This window comes from Papio anubis, chromosome 13 (assembly GCF_008728515.1).
Source record: "Papio anubis isolate 15944 chromosome 13, Panubis1.0, whole genome shotgun sequence".
NCBI classification, from domain to species: Eukaryota; Metazoa; Chordata; class Mammalia; order Primates; family Cercopithecidae; genus Papio; species Papio anubis.
In genome coordinates this window covers 106,427,664-106,448,430 of record NC_044988.1, presented here as the reverse complement: position 1 = coordinate 106,448,430, position 20,767 = coordinate 106,427,664, and the positions used below count along the sequence as shown (strand labels likewise).

The 20,767-nt window shown below is 53.4% G+C and overlaps 2 protein-coding genes and 1 non-coding gene across 4 annotated transcripts; 2 read left to right on the top strand and 1 right to left on the bottom strand.

The window, feature by feature from the left end:
• Positions 1-1,346: 1,346 nt before the first annotated feature.
• LOC108582293 lies at positions 1,347-1,837 on the bottom strand. The gene has a single exon (XM_017949450.2). It carries the CDS (start codon positions 1,801-1,803, stop codon positions 1,381-1,383), a length of 423 nt encoding a protein of 140 aa, XP_017804939.1. The 5' UTR covers positions 1,804-1,837; the 3' UTR covers positions 1,347-1,380.
• A 7-nt stretch (positions 1,838-1,844) lies between these two features.
• On the top strand, positions 1,845-19,388 carry LOC101010071 (endoplasmic reticulum mannosyl-oligosaccharide 1,2-alpha-mannosidase). Of its 2 annotated transcripts, none has more exons than XM_031654729.1 (8): positions 1,845-2,213; positions 3,052-3,160; positions 4,168-4,304; positions 12,228-12,382; positions 13,848-13,957; positions 16,691-16,876; positions 18,016-18,164; positions 18,505-19,388. In XM_031654729.1, the coding sequence occupies exons 1-8, from the start codon at positions 1,995-1,997 to the stop codon at positions 19,210-19,212; spliced, it is 1,773 nt and encodes a 590-aa protein (XP_031510589.1). In that variant the 5' UTR covers positions 1,845-1,994; the 3' UTR covers positions 19,213-19,388. The 2 variants fall into 2 exon arrangements, with proteins under 2 accessions (XP_031510589.1, XP_031510590.1); XM_031654730.1 differs by having other exon boundaries at positions 2,076-2,358; positions 18,505-19,387.
• LOC116270151 lies at positions 10,693-10,778 on the top strand. The gene has a single exon (XR_004178081.1). It is a non-coding gene; the product is annotated as a small nucleolar RNA SNORD62 (small nucleolar RNA).
• Positions 19,389-20,767: the final 1,379 nt, after the last annotated feature.

The window sequence follows — 20,767 nt, the reverse complement described above, 5'->3', positions numbered from 1 at the left end:
GGCTAGAGTGCAGTGGCGCGATCTCGGCTCACTGCAAGCTCCGCCCCCCGGGTTCACGCCATTCTCCCGCCTCAGCCTCCCAAGTAGCTGGGACTAAAGGCGCCCGCTACCGCGCCCGGCTAGTTTTTTGTATTTTTAGTAGAGATGGGGTTTCACCATGTTAGCCAGGATAGTCTCGATCTCCTGACCTTGTGATCCACCCGCCTCGGCCTCCCAAAGTGCTGGGATTACAGGCTTGAGCCACCGCGCCCGGCCATTTTTTTTTATTTTTTGTAGAGATAGGGGTTTCACTATGTTGCCCAGGTTGGACTCCTGAGCTCAGGGTATCTGCCCACCTCGGCCTCCAAAAGTGCTGGGATTACTACAGGCATGAGTCACTGTGCCCTGCCCAAGGGAAATTTTTTTTTTTTTTTTTTTAAACAGAGTCTTGCTCTGTCACCCAGGCTTGAGTGCAGTGGTGCGATCTCACTGCAACCTCCACCTCCTGGTTCAAGGAAATCTCCTGCCTCAGCCTCCCGTGTAGCTAGGACTACAGGCGCCCGCCACCAACCACGCCCGGCTAATTTTTTTGTGTATTTTTTCTAGAGACGGGGTCTCACCATGTTGGCCAGGCTATTCTTGAACTGCTGACCTCAAGTGATCTGCCTGCCTTGGCCTCCCAGAGTCCTGGGATTATAGAAGCCACCGTGCCTGGCCCCAAGGGGGATCTTTTAAAGACAAGAGAAGTTCCCATAAGCTGTCTTGAAACCAAGGGTTATAAAGACCAAAGGTTAGAAGGGTTTGCTGCAGGAGCTCCGTTGCTAATGTTTTTGTGAGGGCTTCTTCAGGGCCTCTGGTTAGAGCGTAACACAAACGACTCTATTTGGGTACTGGCAAGTGTCACAGGGGGAAGAGACCAGCAGAAACCTTAAGATGACCCCAAGGAGGGCAGGAGGCCAGGGTAACAGAGTTAGACGAGCCAACGTGCTAAGCAGGACGTCGCTGCCGGGGACAGCCCTCCAGACACGCAGAAATGCCACAGTCAGGACCGTGGGAGGCAGCGGACTCGCCCAAGGGGCAGGGGGAGCCTGGCCACGAGAGAATGAGGGAGGGGCCGGGAGTGAGGTTCGGCAGGGGAGAACCCAGGCAGGGAGGGCCTCGAGCGGCCACGGACGCCTCTTTGCCATTTTGGACGTTTTTGGGGAGGACAACCCGCGCAGGAAGAGCAGTCATCTCAAGCTGACCTCCAAGGCTACCGGGTTCGAGCGCTGAAGCCGGGTCTGAAAGCCCCGACCCGCCTATGGCACGGGGACTGTGGGTCCAGCCGGCCGCTTGGCCCCCTCGCTCGGCCCTGGTCCAGGCGCAGCGCTCAGGCCCCGGGGACGGTGAGATGCGGCGTGGCTAGCTTAGCTCGCGGTAGAGGCCATCCCAGCTCGGGTGCCGCCCGGTAGGGGTCCGCGACTTCGGGAGGGTCCGGTCCTTCCCCCGGCCCCCGCGCCTGGGTGAGGCCCCGGGCTTCTTGCCGGTGACCACGCGGCCAGGGTGGCCCCCAGCCCAGGACGGCGCCCAAGGGCTGCCCAGCCCCAATCCCACGCCGCGGGGACTCCCTGCCAACATGGCGGCGCCGCCCGGGCGCCTCCCCGGGTTCCGGGTATCTGCGTCTCCCATGAGGGCGTGGGCAAAGCCGGTGCAGCCCGACGACGGAAGCCGAGAAAAGCCCAGCTCCAGACCCGTGAGGCGAACCACGTGGGAGACCCAGACAGCGACCACGCCCCACGCGGAACCAAGGCCCGCCCTGTTGCTACAGCTACGCTCCGAGCACATCTGCGCCGGCGCAAGCGCAATGAACCTGAGGGCAGGGCGGAGTCGCAGCCGTTCTCTGACTCAGCCGTCGTAGAACGCAGTCCCGTACGCTGGAACGGGCGGAGACAGGCGCAGGCGCAGTGGTCGCATAGAGACGTGGCGCATGCGCAATCGTGTATCCGTGCGATGGACGGGCTCTTGACGGCGGTGCAATGGCTGCCTGCGAGGGCAGGAGAAGCGGAGCTGTCGGTTCCTCTCAGTCGGACTTCCTGACGCCGCCAGTGGGCGGGGCCCCTTGGGCTGTAGCCACCACCGTACTCATGTACCCACCGCCGCCGCCGCCGCCTCATCGGGACTTCATCTCGGTGACGCTGAGCTTTGGCGAGAGCTATGACAACAGCAAGAGTTGGCGGCGGCGCTCGTGCTGGAGGGTGAGGGCCGCGCCGGGCTGACCGGGGCCCGGGGCCGCTGTGCCCGCCGCCCTCCCAGCCTGCGGCTTCTAGCGGGGCCTGGGCGGGCGGACTCGACTCCCCCTGCGCCGCCCTCTCCACCCCTTCCCTGCAAAAAGGGGCAAATGTGCGTTCCGGGTCGGGGCTGCAGCGGTCTCAGGGGCCCGAATTCTGCGGGGCGGTGATGGGAGGAGGGCTTGGAGCCCCAGCAGGTTTTCTGGGCTTTGTTCGCTTTTCTGCAAGGTCCTCCTGGCCCAGGCGCCTGCCCCTCTTGGAGCAGAAACCGGAGGTTCCTCGTGGTGTATGCTCCCCTCAGTACAGTGAGAAATGAGCCCCTCTTGGTTGGCTCCTGGTGTGTTCGTGGTGGTCTCAGGACGAAAGGCATTGATAACTTTACCACATCCGGACCCATGCATCGCCTGGGCGGTGCCTGGGTTACATCTGTGGGAATCACGGGAGTCTTTTTCCACTGCTGATGAAGTATGACAGAAATGTTTCTACTTTTTTCTTATTCACGCTACTGTATTAATGACATCTGTAGTATTGTCCCAGCAATGTTCCTACTCCCTGCTGAGAGGGAACTTTTCCCCATTCAAAATAAATAGAGCTGGCTGGGCACGGTGGCTCGTGCCGCGTTCCACCCACTACACTCCAGCCTAGGTGTGACAGAATGAGACCCTGTCTCAAAAAGAAAGAAAGAAAGAAATAGAGCTGAACACTGGATCTTCCTGCATTCCTTATTTTCCTCACAATTTGTGACAGTTGAGACTTTCCGTGTGATATATTCAGTAAGAAATGTCATTCTCTGTACCTCTCTTAGAAATGGAAGCAACTGTCAAGATTGCAGCGGAATATGATTCTCTTCCTCCTTGCCTTTCTGATTTTCTGTGGACTCCTCTTCTACATCAACTTGGCTGACCATTGGAAAGGTATCAGAAATACGTGTACTTGAAAATGATATCAGTGTTGAGGTTTGATTGGGCAGAAGCAATCTTGCATTCTACCTTAAACAGCTCCAGGAGGCATATATGGCAATGAATTGGCAAGAAATCAAGATAAAGGGAAAGGTAGAGCTGTATTTAACCACTTGTCTAGAACACAGATGTCAATTTGATGCTGTCTGACTGCTTTCTAGGCATCTGGTGTAAGTACCGATACGTCCAGCCTCCCTCATAGAGTAAATCAGGTGGTGGGCTTGAATACTCAACCTAAATAACCACACTAATTTCTATTTTTTTTTTTTTTTTTTTTTTTGAGACGGAGTCTCGCTCTGTCGCCCAGGCTGGAGTGCAGTGGCCTGATCTCAGCTCACTGCAAGCTCCGCCTCCCGGGTTGACGCCATTCTCCTGCCTCAGCCTCCCGAGTAGCTGGGACTACAGGCGCCCGCCACCTCGCCCGGCTAGTTTTTTGTATTTTTTAGTAGAGACGGGGTTTCACCGTGTTAGCCAGGATGGTCTCGATCTCCTGACCTCGTGATCCGCCCGTCTCGGCCTCCCAAAGTGCTGGGATTACAGGCTTGAGCCACCGCGCCCGGCCAACCACACTAATTTCATAACACTCATTAGCATGTATTTGGAAAAGACCAGGCAGAGTTGTGGTGAGGACGTAGAGAATCTCTTGTCAGTCGGTCTAAGATTCTTCTCTGTGGAGCAGAGCTAAAGGACTCCTGCCCACCTGCCACACGCTGAACGTCCCTGAATGGAAAATAGGAAGGCAAAAGATTTGAGGTTCTGTGTTATGGATAAGGACACAAACTGCCAAGTGTTTTGAAAAAGAATTCATTCCCTTGGGCTATTGTCGAATTAATTTCAGTCACTATCAGGTCTCATAATGTTGATTTGTAAGGGATAGCACCTGCCAAGCGTTTTTATGAAGCAGTTTAAATCTCTTGTAGGCCTTGTGGCATATTTGAAATAAAATAGCTTCTCTTATTCAGCTCTGGCTTTCAGGCTAGAGGAAGAGCAGAAGATGAGGCCAGAAATCACTGGGTTGAAACCAGCAAATCCACCTGTCTTACCAGCTCCTCAGAAGGCAGACACCGACCCTGAGGACTCCCCAGAGACTTCATCGCAGGTACTTTGAGCAAATGGTGTGGAGTTATAACTGGGGTTCAATCCAGAGGCATTTCAAACCACTGAAGATTAAAAATAATTATTTTCCTTTACCATTTGTTACCATGTGTTTACCTCTCTCTCATTCTGGACTGGTCGGATCATACTTGGGGAAAGAGAGGCATAGTCTTTGCTTCATTCTTCTTGAAGACCAGCCGTGGCCAGTTCCCATTTTACTTCTGACTGTGCAGTGTTGAATAAGACAGACCTGTTTCCTCTCGAGAAGCCACAGCTGGTAGGCGAGGCTAGTGAGAAACCAGGCACAGACGGGCAGAGGCAGGTGGCACATGGTGTACATCCTGCGTGGAAAAGAGCAGGGCACTGGTGAAGAACGGTGGCTGGTCCTGAGTGCTCAGGGAGGCCGTGGCACTGAGGGCAAGATCTGAGGGCTGAGAAGCTGCTGGCACCAGGCAGGGTGGGGAGAGGCAGACTTGAGCCTGAGTGAAACTGCCTGAGGCAAGGAGGACCTTGGCATATGCGGGAAGGTGAAATTCTCAGGGCTGGGAGAGGGAGCAGGGATTGGCTCAGACCAGCCTTGGTCCTGCAGATCCTGGAGGCAGCACTGGAGTGTTCAGTTGATGTGTGTGGGAAGATTTTGGCATGGACTGGATGTCTGAGATGTTTACTGTGAAACTGCTCTGGCTGCTGGGTGGAGACACAGTGGAGGGCAGAAGGCCAGGAGAGCTGCCTGGCTGTGGGAAAAGCTGAGTGGGGGGAGGAGGGCTCTGCAGGAGTGGCCTTGGGAGAAAGAGGGCAGGTCTCCGGGTGGAGGGGCCAGCACAGGCTGCACAGGCTCTGGCTTGGGGACACTGAGGGGCTCCATTTTGGATCTGCCCACTGTGAGATGCCTGGGAGGCACCGTGGAGACCTTGGTGGGCAGGTGGTGCCAGGATCAGAGTCTACCAGGGGAGACAGGTTTTAGGAGTCCCTGGTACAGGTGGTTTGTGTCGTCTGGAAAGGTGGTAAGAAGGGGCCAGGCCTAGTCTGGGTGTCACCAGGTTGAGAAGATTGGGGTCAGGGAGGAGGGCAGGGGCAGTGGAGACTGGGGATGGGTCAGGAGGCAGCCGGAGAACCAGGAAAATGTCCTGTCAGTGAATGTTTGGTTCAGGAAGAACAGCCAAATCCTCAACGCTCTTGAGAACACCAGGGTGGTGCTGACTCTGGTGTGGCTGCTTGGAAGGCCCTTAGGGTATTAGTTACTGTTGTTGGTACATCTGTGATTGTGTCTAGGAGGTGTGGGAGTGCCTTGGGAGCTTCACCTGTGACCAGAGTCCTCAGCACCAGGTGGGGGTTTCACTTCCCTTCAGGGCTGTGATAGGGACACACAGCGCTTTCTAACAGCGGCCTTGGGAGTGGTAACCTGCCGAGGAACAGCTCCTGGGCTGGGAGATGGAGGCAGGCTGCTGCCCACTGGCCATGGATCCAGCAAGAGTGGCATTGGCCCCCATGAGCTTGGGTCACCCTCAGACTGCTGTGGGGGCGTTTTGAAGTTTTTTCTTTTTTTGAGGCAGAGTCTGGCTCTGTTGCCCAGGCTGGAGCACGGTGGCACGATCTCGGCTCACTGCAACCTCTGCCTCCCGGGTTCAAGTGATTTTCCTGCCTCAGCCTCCCGAGTAGCTGGGACTACAGGCGTGTGCCATGATGCCTGGTTAATTTTTGTATTTTTAGTAGAGATGGGGTTTCACTGTGTTAACCAGGATGATTTCAATCTCCTGACCTCATGATCTGCTCACCTCTGCCTCCCAAAGTGCTGGGATTACAGGTGTGAACCACCACTTCCAGCCTTTTTTTTTTTTTTTTTTTGAGACGGAGTCTCACTCTGTCGCCTAGGCTTGGAGTGCAGTGGTGGTGACCTCTGCTCACTGCAACCTCCACCTCTCGGGTTCAAGCGATTCTCCTGCCTCAGCCTCCCAAGTAGCTGGGATTACAGGCACATGCCACCATGCCTGGCTAAGTTTTGTATTTTTAGTAGAGACGGTGTTTCACTGTGTTGGCCAGACTGGTCTCGAACTCCTGACCTCATGATCTTCCCGCCTCAGCCTCACAAAGTGCTGGGATTACAGACATGAGCCACTGCGCCCGGCCCTTTGATTTCTTTAACAAGAAAATGTGTCCTTTTAAAATTGCTGTAAGCTCAATAGAGAGGGGATGGACAGTACCAAAGAGCAGAAGGAAGCAAGCCCACATTCTCCTTTCAAAGGCAGCATTCCTGTCGCTGAGCAGCTTCTCCAAGGGTGGTCTAGCAGGGCAGAGGGTGTAGGGTGGGAATTGGCCCCGAGAAGGTGCCGTGCCTGGTGGGAGACTCCTGTTCTTGATTGGCCATGGGGCCACGGCTCCACACTCTTGGGTGTAAGGGCTTCCGCCTTTGACCAAGGTCTTTGTCTACAAATTGAATTTTTCTGACTTGAAAGCCGACAGGTGCTTCCTTTCCTTCTTTGGTCCTTCCTCTCCTTTGCATATGGAGTATCATAACTGCCTGAGAGCAGACTGTGGCATTTTTTCCGTTGAAAGATGTGTTTCCACCCCTCACAAGTGACCCACAAGCCAGTACCTAGTGTCCAGGAGCAGCTGGGGTGGTGGGTGGTGAATATTCTGTGTCTTTCTCAAGTGTCGACTTGGAGACATCCTGCCTTCCAGGGACCACTTGCACCGCCTCTCCTGTTCAGACCCTGGCACTTATCTAGACCTGGTTAGGAATGAGACTGTGTTTAGGCCAGATCCCTTTCTGTTAACATTTTACTTTGATTGATTTCAATTTTTTTTAAGTTTTAAAATTATATTTTAATAGAGATGAGGTCTCACTATGATGCCCAGACTGGTCTCTAACTCCTGAGCTCAAGTGATCCTCCTGCCTCAGTCTCCCAAAGTACTGGGATCATAGGCATGAGACATCACAGCTGGCTAATTTCAAATGTTATAGGGACTTAGGAGAGAAAATGGGAACATTGAGAAGGTATAAAGGGGAAAACACAGCCATATTACCCGTTTCCAGTCCAACTCTTGAAACACTTGGTATATGTCTTTCAATTTATTTGGCCAGGTGTGGTGGCTCTCACCTGTAATCCCAGCACTTTCAGAGGCCAAGGCAGGCAGATTGCTTACCAGCCTGGGCAACACGGTGAGACTCCCATCTCTACCAAAAAAAAAAATTAGCCAGGCATGATGGTGCATGCCTATAGTCCCAGCTACCTGGGAGGCTGAGGTGGGAGGATCGCTTGAGCCAAGGAGGTTGAGGCTACAGTGAGCTATGATCCAGCTTGGATGACAGGGAGACCCTGTCTCAAAAAAAAAAAAAAAAAAAAATGATAATTTTATTTGGATAAACACATGTATACATAATTGAGGGTTAGGTTCTGGATTGGCATGTGGATACACACGTGTATACATAATTGAGGGTTAGGGGCTGGATTGGTCCTTTATTTTTTTTTTTTTTTTTTTTGAGGCGGAGTCTTGCTCTGTCGCCCAGGCTGGAGTGCAGTGGCGCAATCTCGGGCTCACTGCAGCCCGCCTCCCCGGTTCACGCTTATTCTCTGCCTCAGCCTCCCTAGTAGCTGGGACTACAGGCATGCCTCACATCACACCGGGCTAATTTTTTGTAGTTTTAGTAGAGACGGGTTTCACTGTGTTAGCCAGGATGGTCTCTGACCTCTCACCTGTGGATCCGCCTGCCCAGCCTCCCAAAGTGCTGGGATTACAGGTGTGAGCCACCACGCCCGGCCCCTATTTTTTTTTTTTTATGCACATGAGAATGTTCCCTTTCATGCAGATTTTTATAGCTCTTCTCCATTGCTTGGATAAACCATCATTTCTAAGTCATTTATCTGTTGATTATTTCTTCATTTGTAAACGTCCCCATTACATCCGTAGTACATAAACTATTAAGAGTTAAGGTGGTGAATATTTTGAAGTCCTATGACGTGTATCATGACAAACTATTCCCAAATTTGCTTCCCCTGCTACGGTGCTGAGAGTAGCAGTCAGTGGTACCCTGGCAGCACTGGGCATTCTCGTGTTGGTAATGTTTCCGACGCGACAGTCAAAAACTGGTACCTGCTTTTCATAGACGTTTGTGTGTCTCGCCTGGAAGCAGGGACACTTACAGGAGAGGAGAGGTGATGAGCGGCCGTGTGTGCTTCCATCCCGGAAGCTGTCCGTGTCCTTTGATGAGTCTTAGGAATTTCATATTTTCCTTTATTATTTGTATGACTGTTGTGAGTTAGAATATTTCATCCTTTACCAAGTATGCTTCTTATGACTTCATCAGGCTTAGAAATTAGGTTTAGAGGCCGGGCGCGGTGGCTCAAGCCTGTAATCCCAGCACTTTGGGAGGCCGAGACGGGCGGATCACGAGGTCAGGAGATCGAGACCATCCTGGCTAACCCGGTGAAACCCCGTCTCTACTAAAAAATACAAAAAACTAGCCGGGCGAGGTGGTGGGCGCCTGTAATCCCAGCTACTTGGGAGGCTGAGGCAGGAGAATGGCGTAAACCCGGGAGGCGGAGCTTGCAGTGAGCTGAGATCCGGCCACTGCACTCTAGCCTGGGCGACAGAGCGAGACTCCGTCTCAAAAAAAAAAAAAAAAAAAAAAAAAGAAATTAGGTTTAGAGAACTTTGCTATATAGTAGCAGTAATCAATTAGAAAATATTATTGAAAAGAGATCTCGGCAGGATGCAGTGGCTCACGCCTGTAGTTCCAGCACTTTGGGAGGCCGAGGCAGGCGGATCACTTGAGGTTTGAGGTGAGGAGTTTGAGACCCCAGCTTGGCCAGCATGGTGAAACCCCGTCTCTACTAAAAATACAAAAATTAGCCAGGCGTGGTGGTGTGTGCCTGTAATCCCAGCTACTCAGGAGGCTGAGGCAAGAGAATCGCCTGAACCTGGGAGGCTGAAGTTGCAGCAAGCTGAGATCGCGCCACTGCATTCCAGCCTGGGTGACAGTGAGACTCCGTCTCGACAAAAAAAAAAAAGAAAAGAGATCTCCATCACAATAAGAAGAAAAGAATGCCACCAAGTTCACAGGAATAATCCTGATATTAAAACACAGAAGGTCAGTATGAATAAAAGTATAACACTCAAGGTATTTGAAAAGACCTAAATAATTAGACATTTTATTCTTGTGTTGTAAAGATTTAAGTGGCCGGGCGCGGTGGCTCACGCCTGTAATCCCAGGACTTTGGGAGGCCGAAGCAGTGGATCACGAGGTCAGGAGATTGAGACCATCCTGGCTAACATGGTGAAAACCCCATCTCTACTAAAAACACAAAAACAGAATTAGCCAGGCGTGGTAGCAGGCGCCTGTAGTCCCAGCTACTCAGGAGGCTGAAGCAGGAGAATGGCATGAACCCAGGAGGCGGAGGTTGCAGTGAGCCAAGATCGCACCACTGCACTCCAGCCTGGGCGACAGAGCAAGACTCTGTCTGAAAATAAATAGATAAATAAAATATTTAAGTTCTCCCTAAATTAATCTGTAAATCCATTGACTCCCTATCAAAATTCAAACCTCTATTGAAAATTTGGGAATAAAACTAAAACTCAGATGAACGTCCCAACAAGATCATAAAACTGTGATCATTGAACTCATGATGTTTGTTTTTTTTTGTTGTTTTTTTTTTCTGAGAGGGAGTCTCGCTCTGTCACCCAGGCTGGAGTGCAGTGGCGGATCTCGGCTCCTGCAAGCTCCACCTCCCGGGTTCACCATTCCTCCTGCCTCAGCCTCCCGTGTGGGGTGGTGGGACTACCGGTGGCCTGCCACCGCCCACGACTAGTTTTTGTATTTTTTTGTAGAGACAGGGGTTTCCTGTGTGTTGGCCAAAAGCAGTGGTCTCGATCTCCTGACCTAAGTGATCCGCCCGTCTCAGCCTCCCAAAATTGCTAGGATTGGGCTTGAAACCCTTTCAGCCTGGCCTTTTTTTTTTTTTTTTTTTTTTTTGAGGCGGAGTCACCGGCTCTGCAGCCCAGGCTGGAGTGCAGTGGCGGGATCTCAGCTCACTGCAAGCTCGCCTCCCGGGTTCACATGTTCTCCATAGCCTGGCCTTTTTTTTTTTTTAGACAGAGTCTCACTCTGTTTAGGCTAGAGTGCAGTGGCACAGTCTTGGCTCACTTCAACCTCCATATCTCAGGTTCAAGTGATTCTCCTGCCTCAGCCTCCCAAGTAGCTGGGATTACCGGGATGTGCCACCACGCCTGGCTAACTTGCATTTTGTAGAGGTGAGGTCTCCTTTTATTTACCTGGGGCTGGTCTGGAACTCCTGGGCTGAAGTGATCCTCCTGCCTCGGCCTCCCAAAGTGCTAGGATTACAGGTGTGAGCCACCGCACCTGACCCTCGTAATGGTGATTTAAGACTAGATGATCTTAGTGATGTAATTCTAATAGTTTCTTCCGACCTCCCACTGTGGACTCAATAGCAGGGAAATGAAGAGGACAGTGATTGCGCGACCTGGTGGGGAAGAGACTAGACAAACACACAGTGGAACCAGTGGCTCACATCTGTCATCCCAGCACTTTGAGAGGCCGAGGCAGGCAGAAAAAAAAAAACAGGCTGGGGCCAGGCGTGGTGGCTCACGCCTGTAATCCCTGCACTTTGGGAGGCCAAGATGGGTGGATTGTTTGACACCAGGAGTTCAAAACGAGCCTGGCCAACATGGTGAAATCCTGGCTCTACTAACAATACAAAATATTAGCCTGGCATGGTGGTGGGTGCCTGTAATCCCAGCTACTTGGGAGGCTGAGGCAGGAGAGTTGCTTGAACCCAGGAGGTGGAAGTTGCAGTGAGCCAAGATTGCACCATTGCACTCTGGCCTGGGTGACAAAGCAAGACTCTGACTGGGATTACAGGCATGTGCCACCATGCCTGGCTAATTTTTTGTACTTTGAGTAGAGATGATGTTTCACCATGTTGGCCAGGTTGGTCTTGAACTCCTGACCTCAGGTGATCCACCTGCCTCAGCCTCCCAAAGTGCTGGGATTACAGGCGTGAGCCACCGTGCCCAGCCATAAGTAGTCACTCTTTCCTTTAAAAAAAAAAAAAAAAAAAAAAAAGTGGAGCAATCTAAACATCCATCAGTAAAGAAGTACAAAATTATGGTTTGGGCCGGGTGTGGTGGCTCCAACCTGTCATCCCAGCACTTTGGGAAGCCAAGGCAGGAGGAATTCGTGAGGCCAGGAGTTTGAGACCAGCCTGGGCAACGTAAGGAGACCCTGTCTCTATGATAATAATAATGAAAATCAAGGTTTGGCAATACCACAGAAAACTGAGGCCATAGGAGAGAATGAATTTGCCTCTAGACTCCGGAGGAACTAAGCCTCGGTCTGTGACACAGTCTGCAGCTTTCCCACGCTCCTGTTCACACGGGGAAGGAAGCAGAGGATGGGGCTCTGTGCCTGCAGGTGTGGAAACAGGGAACGGGGCGGTGGGGGGTGGCCAGAAGACCCGCATCACACAGCAGGGGGGCGCCTGGCAAGGGGAACCCAGCTCCATATGTCATCGGAAGCTTTGTGCTTTGTAGTGAGGATGTGGGCGTCTTACTCACGTTGCGATGACTGTGCGGGAGGCCTGGGGACCCAGAGCTGTTGCTGGAGCTGGTGTTTGCTGCAGCCCTTTCTTACGAAGCCTTTAGGACCTGTGAGAGTTTGGAAATATTCCCACCGCGGGAGGGGCTGAAGCGCTTTGCCTGGGACCGATTAGCCAGTGGGCAGTGTCCCCAGGCTTCTAAGAGCTGTGTTCTGAAGCTGCCTGTCGTGTTGAAAAACGAAAGTAATTTAGTCTGAGGTGAGGTGGAAGCTCAGTCAGTGAGGTGTGGGCTGCACCTGAGGGCGTCCCGTAGAGGGAAAGAAGGGCAGCTCGCAGGCGCCCCATGATTTCGTGTGTGACTGATTTCTCTGCAGAAATCACAAAGACGCGTCCAGCGGGGACCACCTCACCTGCAGATTAGACCCCCCAGCCAAGACCTGAAGGATGGGACCCAGGAGGAGGCCATGAAAAGGGAAGAAGCCCCTGTGGACCCCCGCCCGGAAGGAGACCCGCAGCGGACGGTCATCAGGTACAGAGCGCAGGGCAGGCTGCACCCCGCAGCTCAGGCCTTTATATTCCAAAAAACAAGGTCGCGAAAACACGTTGTGTTTGAGATCTATTTTCCTTTGAAACTGACAATGTATGCTCTATAATCTGTCTTCATCAACCTTAGATTACAGAATCGAATTTTTAAAACTGGAGGTCAGAGCTAAATTAGGTCCCCGATAATGTCCTCATGGTATGCAATAATGTCTCAGAACATTTCGTGTGGTGTGAAGGGTGCACGGGTGGGTGGGGATGGGGAGCCAGGCTCAGAGGTGGACACTGGCTGCCTGGGCCACCTCCTTTCGCGAGCCCCATCTGGTCAAGCAGAGAGCAGAGGGAGAGGGAGTTGCCCAGTGCCCAGGCTCCCAGGGTGCTGTCCTCTGCCTGGTTGGTCAGGTCCAGGTTGTGGATCCCGGTGAAGCTTCATTCGGTGCTGGGGCATCTCAGCCTCGTTTCCGGCTCCATGTTATGCTCTTAGAAACAGAGTTGATGTAATTGAGGCGGAAGGCAGGGCTCCCCGCAGGCATCCTCTCTCCCCCACAAAGTGTGGGCCAGACCTGAGCTCTGCTTTGTGGACAGAGCCAGGGCCAGTGAGGGCTGCTGTGCAGGAGTGGCCTGAGACAAGCACTGTCAGCCATGAGAAATGGGCTCTGAAGAAACGGGCCCAGAGGCCCTGAACTCAGGTGCATGGTGAGAGGCGTGGATGTGTGCATGTGGGTGGTCCTCACTGCCAAGAGGAGAATTTGAGGCCGCTGCACTCGAGTGGAGAATCTGAGGCCACTGCACTCTAGTTAGCGTTGGCATGAATGCAAGGAGGCTTTACTTCCAGAGCAAAAGAGCATTTGACCTCAGCCTATCAAAAGTGCCACATTCGTACTCCCAGCATATAAGCCTTCTGTGGATGTAAGAGGCCTTTCGCTGAGCCTGGGACATATTCACCACAGGGCCCCAAGAGAACGCTCAGGCCCAGCCACAGCTAGGAGGTCGTAGCCGTTCCTGATGGCCATCGGACGGAACTCTGGATGGGGAGTTTGAGTGGCCATGCCTCTCGTGTGTAGGGACAGCCCCCGTCTGTGTGGCCATCCTGGCATCCTGGGGCCACCTCACAGTCATTAGTGCCCCTGTCTGGATGACAGATTCTCTGGACCTCCACCGTAGAGGCCCCCTGCCTCCGGCCTCTGCAGAGGTATTTCTCATGATTCTCCAAGCTCTGGTCTCTGACCTCAGGCCAGCCTTGACCTTGGGGCGGTGCTGTGGTCTTGACTCTCAGGCACGGGAGCTCAGGACTGAACTGTGTGTTTCCTGCCACTCAGCAGCCTGCACCGCAGGAAGATGGGGCCGTGACGGGTGCAGGGCCCTGCCTTGGCTGTGGGTATGGAGCGTGGGGATGGGAAACACGGAGCCACACGTGTTTGACGGCAGCTGACGCCCTTCCTTCTCCCCCGAAGCTGGAGGGGAGCGGTGATCGAGCCTGAGCGGGGCACCGAGCTCCCTTCAAGAAAAGCAGAAGTGCCCACCAAGCCTCCCCTGCCACCGGCCAGGACACAGGGCACCCCAGGTGAGGCCACGCCTGCACCCCTTCCTCCCCGGGCGCTTGGGGGCTGGTGGCTGATGGGTGCAGGCTTCGTCTCAGCCGTGGTGGGTGGCCCCCCAGCCCTGGTGTGCACCTTGCCCTTCGGCATCCCCCTGTTGTCTGAGTTCTCACTGGCTCTGCAACCGTGGTGACATCATGTGGCTCTTGGCCTGCTGTCCCTGAGCATGTGGCTGCAGAAGAAGGTGTGTGTGGGAGATTTGTGTCTGGGCCAGGCTGCCCCACGGGATCCCTGGAGACTGCTGCCCGTGCTGCATCCCCGGTCTCGGCCTGGCCAGTCCCAGGCCGCTCTGCAGGCCGCTTCATTCTGAGCACCATTTGTTGGGGGCCTCCCAGGTGCGGGCCTTCAGCCAAGCTCAGTGCACGCTGGCCTCTCTCAGCCTCATGACTGTCGGGTCCAGCCCCACAGGGTTGATGGCTTTTTCTCCCCGTGTGCGGAGACGAGGGATTGTAGGAATACAGACACAAGACAGAGATAAAAGAAAAGACAGCTGGGCCCGGGGGACTACTACCACCAAGACGCAGAGACCGGTGGTGGCCCCGAATGCCAGGCTGCGCTGATATTTATTGGATACAAGGCAAAAGGGGCAGGGCAAGGCGTGTGAGTCATCTCCGATGATTGACAAGGTCACGAGAGTCATGTGTCCACTGGACAAGGGGCCCTTCCCTGTTTGGCAGCCGAGGCGGAGAGACAGAGAGGACACAGCCTACGCCATTATTTCTTCGTATCAGAGGTTTTTAGTACTTTCACTAATTTGCTGCTGCTATCTAGAAGGCAGAGCCAGGTGTACAGGATGGAACACGAAGGCAGACCAGGAGCGTGACCACTGAAGCACAGCATCTCAGGGAGACAGTTAGGCCTCCGGATAACTGCAGGCGTGCCTGACTGTCAAGCCCTCCACAAGAGGTAGAGGAGTAGAGTCTTCTCTGAACTTCCCCAGGAAACGGGGACTCCCTTTCCCGGTCCGCTAAGTAGTGGGTACTTTTCCTTGGCACTGCCGCTGCTGCTAGACCACGGTCCACTTGGTAGCGGGCGTCTTCCCAGATGCTGGCATTACCGCTAGACCAAGGCGCCCTCTGGTGGCCCTGCCCAGGCATAAAGAAGGCTCACACTCCTGTCTTCTGGTCACTTCTCACTATGTCCCCTCGGCTCCTATGTCTGTATGACCTGGCTTTTCCTAGGTTATAGTTGTAGAGCGAGGATTATTCTAATATTGGAGTAAAGAGTAATTGCTAGAAACTGATGATTAATGATATTCATATATAATCGTATCTATGATCTATATCTAGTAGAACTGTTCTTACTTTATATATTTTGTTAGACCAGAACAGCTCGTGCCCTCGGTCTCTCGCCTTGGCACCTGGGTGGCTTGCTGCCCGCACATGACTCCCTCTGACACGGTAAACCGGTCACCCTCCCGTTCTCCAAACGGAAAACCAGGGCTGAGGCCGCCACCGCCAGAGTCGTTTGCTTGTCTGTGGGACTCAGGGCAGATTGCTGAGTCTGGAACCCTGCTCTCATCATGCCCCCAGGTGTCTCCGAGGTGGGGAGGGAGCCCAGAGCCGGGACTCCTAGCCCCAGGCCTGTGAGGGTTGTGTAGCAATCTCTGCGGCATTAATGAGTGCAGAGGCAGAGCCAAGCCATGAGCGCGAGGAGGCCTCAGAACCTTTCCTGAGAGGACGTGTGGTATGATGCCGTTACACGCGTGTCAGTCCACACATTAGTCAATGTTGGCTGGGCGTGGTGGCTCACGCTTGTAATCCCAGCACTTTGGGAGGCTGAGGTAGGAGGATCGCTTGAGTCCAGGAGTTCAAGACCAACCTGGACAACATAGTGAGGCCCTATCTCTACAAAAAAAAAGTATATATATATATATGTTTGAGACAGAGTCTTGCTCTGTCACCTCACTGCAACCTCCACCTCCCAGGTTCAAGTGATTCTCGTGCCTCAGCCTCCCGAGTAGCTGGGATTACAGGCACGCGCCACCATGCCCAGCTAATTTTTGTATTTTTAGTAGAGACGGGGTTTCGCCATATCGGCCAGACTGGTCTCAAACTCCTGACCTCAGGTGATCCGCCCACCTCGGCCTCCCAGAGTACCGGGATTACAGGCATGAGCCACCACGCCCGACCAAAAAAATACCATTAAAAAAAGAGTGACCAAGGCAACTCTAGTGCGTCTGCAGTGTGAGTCCTGTGGAGCACCTGAAGCCCATACGGCAGAATGAGTGTGTATGAGTCGAGGGTGTTCGTGTCAAGGTCTGCACCCATCAGCGTTTCACATTCTGAGTTGGCACCACACTCACCCGCTGCTCCACAGGCTCCACTCTGCTGTCCCGGCGCCCTTAGGGCAACCAGTCTTGTCCCTTTGGCCAGAGGCCACCGAGGCCCAAGGAGGGCGTGCCTGCCCAGGCCCAGGCGGAGGTGCACAGGCCCCAGGCTGGTGGTCGGGTGCCAGGTGCCATCCTGTGTAGCCTCCGGAGGCCTCAGGCCCTTGGCAGACTGTGTTCTCCCTGGGGGCTGCTGCAGCCTCTGTGGCCCCGCCCTTTGCTGTGCCCACCACTGCTCTTCCCGTCATCCCAAACTCACCGTCATCTTTGCCTGATGGGGGTCACAGCAGCGCTCTGCCTGAGGGTGTCCACCTGTGCCGACGCCGGGACCACGCCCGCCATGGCCTGTGCTCTCTCTCTCTCCTACCAGCGCATCCAAACTATCGCCAGAAGGGTGTGATTGATGTCTTCCTGCACGCGTGGAAAGGATACCGCAAGTTTGCGTGGGGCCACGACGAGCTGAAGCCTGTGTCCAGGTCCTTCAGCGAGTGGTTTGGCCTTGGTCTCACGCTGATCGACGCACTGGACACCATGTGGATCTTGGGTCTGAGGAAAGGTACCTGGTGCTTTCTGGGGAGGGGCTGAGCCCTCCGTGTGGGCCTCGTGTGCTGAGGCAGAGTGGGGGTTGCACGTGGAGTGAACGCTGTGGTTTGCATCTGACCATGGGTTTTCCCTTCCCCTGGGTGCAGCAGTGGACGTGCTGACTATGGTCAGTTCCTGTTCTTCTCCAGCCACCCAGGGCACACACAGGGCAGCTGTCCCCGGACCTCTGCAGGAGTTGAGCGTGGCCTCTTTGGGGGACGTACAAGGGGCATTTCCAGGCTGTGCTGCTCTTGGAGCTGGGGGTGGTGGGGATGAGTGACTGTGGGCCCCGCTGGGTCCAGATCTCAGCAGCGTCCTTCGTAGACCAGCACATCCATTTTGAATTGGGAGTATGTGTCTTCAGTTATTTAAGCGATATTTTAAACATTTATCTAATTTTTTGAATAGGTTGAAGACCACCAGTAAATTACTTGTGTGATTTTTTTGTATCATGGCCTTTGATTGTCACCCATTTGTGGTCACAGTGACTGCACTGCTGACTCTCTTTTATTCACAAATATTGGAGACTTCAAGATTTACCCGCTTGAGACGGGAGGTGATGTTGAAGCCCTGCAGCAGGGGAGCGATAATGCCCCAGAACGTGGGATTGTTTTTTATTTTTTTGTTTTTGCTTTTGTTTTTGAGATGGAGTTTCACACTGTTACCTGGGCTGGAGTGCAATGACGCACTCTCGGCTCATTGCAACGTTCGCCTCCTGGTTTCAAACGTGAGGTTTTTGGAGACAGAGTCTTGCGACGTGGCCCAGGCTGGAGTGCAGTGGCACGATCTCAGTTCACTGCAGTCTTTGCCTCCCAGGTTCAAGCGATTCTCATGCCTCACCCTCCCCAGTAGTTGGAACCACAGGCACACACCACCACACTCAGCTAATTTTTGTATTTTTAGTAGAGATGGGGTTTTGCCATGTTGCCCAGGCTGGTCTTGAACTCCTGGGCTCAAACTGTCCACTTGCCTGAGCCTCCCAAAGTGCTGGGATTACAGGCGTGAACCACCATGCCCAGCCAAACGCATTTTGAAGATTGAAGATGGATAGATCATAGGAAAACGTTGGACCCATCCATTTGTCTCTGCATCCTTTATTGTTTTATGTTACAGAATTTGAGGAAGCCAGGAAGTGGGTGTCGAAGAAGTTACACTTTGAAAAGGACGTGGACGTCAACCTGTTTGAGAGCACGATCCGCATCCTGGGGGGGCTGCTGAGTGCCTACCACCTGTCTGGGGACAGCCTCTTCCTGAGGAAAGCTGTAAGTGTCTCGGGGTGTCCTGCAAGGAGACAGTGGACTCGCATGCAAGGAGTTCCCCCTTTAGCGGACTTGTGGGGATGTGACTGTTTTCCTCTTTCCTCTTCAAACGCACTGGAGTCTGTTTCTGAGCCCATATTTGTGAGCTGATGCAGCCACTTTGATCACCACTGATCTTGTAGAGACATTCACTCAGTGCAGTGATGCCCGTTTCCTTTGCTGCTGTGTTGGCCCCAGAGAGCTTCAGCATCTCCACTAGGGCCAAGAGGGCGAGAGTCATGACATGTAGACGAAGCCTCTGGGTGACCTGAAACGTTGGTTCTCTGCTCTGCTCGTATACCAGGAGGATTTTGGAAATCGGCTAATGCCTGCCTTCAGAACACCATCCAAGATTCCTTACTCAGATGTGAACATCGGCACTGGAGTCGCGCACCCGCCACGGTGGACCTCCGACAGCACGGTGGCCGAGGTGACCAGCATTCAGCTGGAGTTCCGGGAGCTCTCCCGCCTCACAGGGGCTAAGAAGTTTCAGGTAAGGGGGCGGGCTTTCTGGCTGGACGTGGCTCCCCTGGAGCCACCTTTTGCTTATCACAGCAGGTGCTGTGTATGTGTGTGTGTGTGTGTGTGGGTGTGTGTGTGTGTTTTCAGGTTTTTTATTGTGATAAAACAGAGGAAACGCACCACCTTAACCATTTCCAGGCGTACTGGTTGGTGGCGTTACACATTCACGCTGTTGCAGGCGTGCAGGTTGGTGGCGTTACACATTCATGCTCTTGCAGGCGTGCAGGTCGGTGGTGTTACATTCACGCTGTTGCCGGCATACAGGTCGGTGGCGTTACACACATTCACACTGTTGCAGGCATACAGGTCGGCGGCGTTACACACATTCACGCTGTTGCAGGTGTGCACGTCAGTGGTGTTACATTCACTCTGTTGCCAGCATACAGGTCGGTGGCGTTACACACATTCATGCTGTTCTGCAGCCATCACCTTCATCTCCAGAACCCTTTTCATCTTAAAACTGAAGGTCCTCTTCCCCATCACACAGTGACCCCTCATGTCCCTCTCCAGTCCCTGGAAAACACTGTTCAGCTTTTTATCCCTGGACCTCACTGTGTGGAGTTCCTCGTGTGAGTAGAATCACACACGATTTGTCCTTTTTTTTTTTTCCTTTTTTTGAGATGGAGTTTCATTCTATCACCCAGGCTGGAGTGCAATGGCGCAATCTCAGCTCACTGCAACCTCCGCCTCCCAGGTTCAAACGATTCTCCTGCCTCAGCCTCCCAAGTAGCTGGGATTATAGGTGTGTGCCCTCAACGCCCAGCTAATTTTTGTGTTTTTAGTAGAGACAGGATTTCACCATGTTGGCCAGGCTGGTCTCGAACTCCTGACCTCATGATCCACCCGCCTCGGCCTCCCACAGTGCTAGGGTGACAGGCGTGAGCTACTGCACCTGGCTGATTTGTCCTTTTATTTGGGCTCCTTTCACTCAGCGTCTTTAAGCTTCATACGCGAAGACGCTTCAGAAATTCCCTTTTAAGGCTGAATATCCGCTGCATGGCAACGCCACTTTTGTTTACTGCTCCCTCCGCCAGGGCTATGCCATTTTGGCTGTTGGAAGCGCGGGTGCACACACCTGCCTGTGGCTCTTCTTTGGTTCTTTTGAGTAGTAGAAATGGAATTGCTGGATCATGTGGTAATTCATTGTTTACTTATTGAGGCCCCACTTCAATAATTTTTTCACAGTGGCGAAACCATGTCACATTCCCACCAGCAGTGCCCAGGGCTCAGCCTCCACGCCCTCGCCAGCACTCGCTGCTTTCTGTTTTGTGGGCAGTGGCCATCCCCGTGGCCCTCACATAGTGGTTTTGATGTGCATTTTTCCCAAGTGACGAACGGGGCTGGGGATTAGTTCATGTGCTTATTGGCCATTTGTGCATCTTCTTGGAGAAATGCCTGTTCAAGTCGTTTGCCTTCTTTTTTTTTTTTTTTTTTTTGAGACGGAGCCTTGCTATATCACCCAGTCTGGAGTGCCATGGCACGATCTCGGTTCACTGCAACCTCCACCTCCCAGGTTCGAGTGATTCTCTCGCCTTAGCCTCCGAGTAACTGGGACTACACCCGCCACCACACCTGGCTGTTGTTTTGTACTTTTATTTTTTTTTTATTTTATTTTATTTTTTTTTTTGAGACGGAGTCTTGCTCTGTCGCCCAGGCTGGAGTGCTGTGGCCGGATCTCAGCTCACTGCAAGCTCCGCCTCCCGGGTTCCCGCCATTCTCCTGCCTCAGCCTCCCGAGTAGCTGGGACTACAGGCGCCCGCCACCTCGCCCGGCTAGTTTTTTGTATTTTTTAGTAGAGACGGGGTTTCACCGTGTTAGCCAGGATGGTCTCGATCTCCTGACCTCGTGATCCGCCCGTCTCGGCCTCCCAAAGTGCTGGGATTACAGGCTTGAGCCACCGCGCCCGGCCTGTTTTGTACTTTTAGTAGAGATGGGGTTTCGCCATGTTGGCCAGGATGGTCTGGAACTGACCTCTGACCTCAGGTGATCCACCCATTGGCCTCCCAAAGTGCTGGGATTACAGCCGTGAGCCACCGCACCCGGCC

What these genes read in the sequence shown, in the direction of transcription:
- LOC101010071 (XM_031654729.1), top strand. Translation starts at nt 1,995, where the DNA reads ATGGCTGCCTGCGAGGGCAGGAGAAGCGGAGCTGTCGGTTCCTCTCAG. An exon ending in CAGGACACAGGGCACCCCAG is followed by an intron (nt 13,958 to 16,690) that starts GTGAGGCCACGC and finishes CTCTCCTACCAG; the next exon opens with CGCATCCAAACTATCGCCAG. An exon ending in GCCTCTTCCTGAGGAAAGCT is followed by an intron (nt 18,165 to 18,504) that starts GTAAGTGTCTCG and finishes CTCGTATACCAG; the next exon opens with GAGGATTTTGGAAATCGGCT.
- LOC108582293 (XM_017949450.2), bottom strand. Translation starts at nt 1,803, where the DNA reads ATGTGCTCGGAGCGTAGCTGTAGCAACAGGGCGGGCCTTGGTTCCGCG.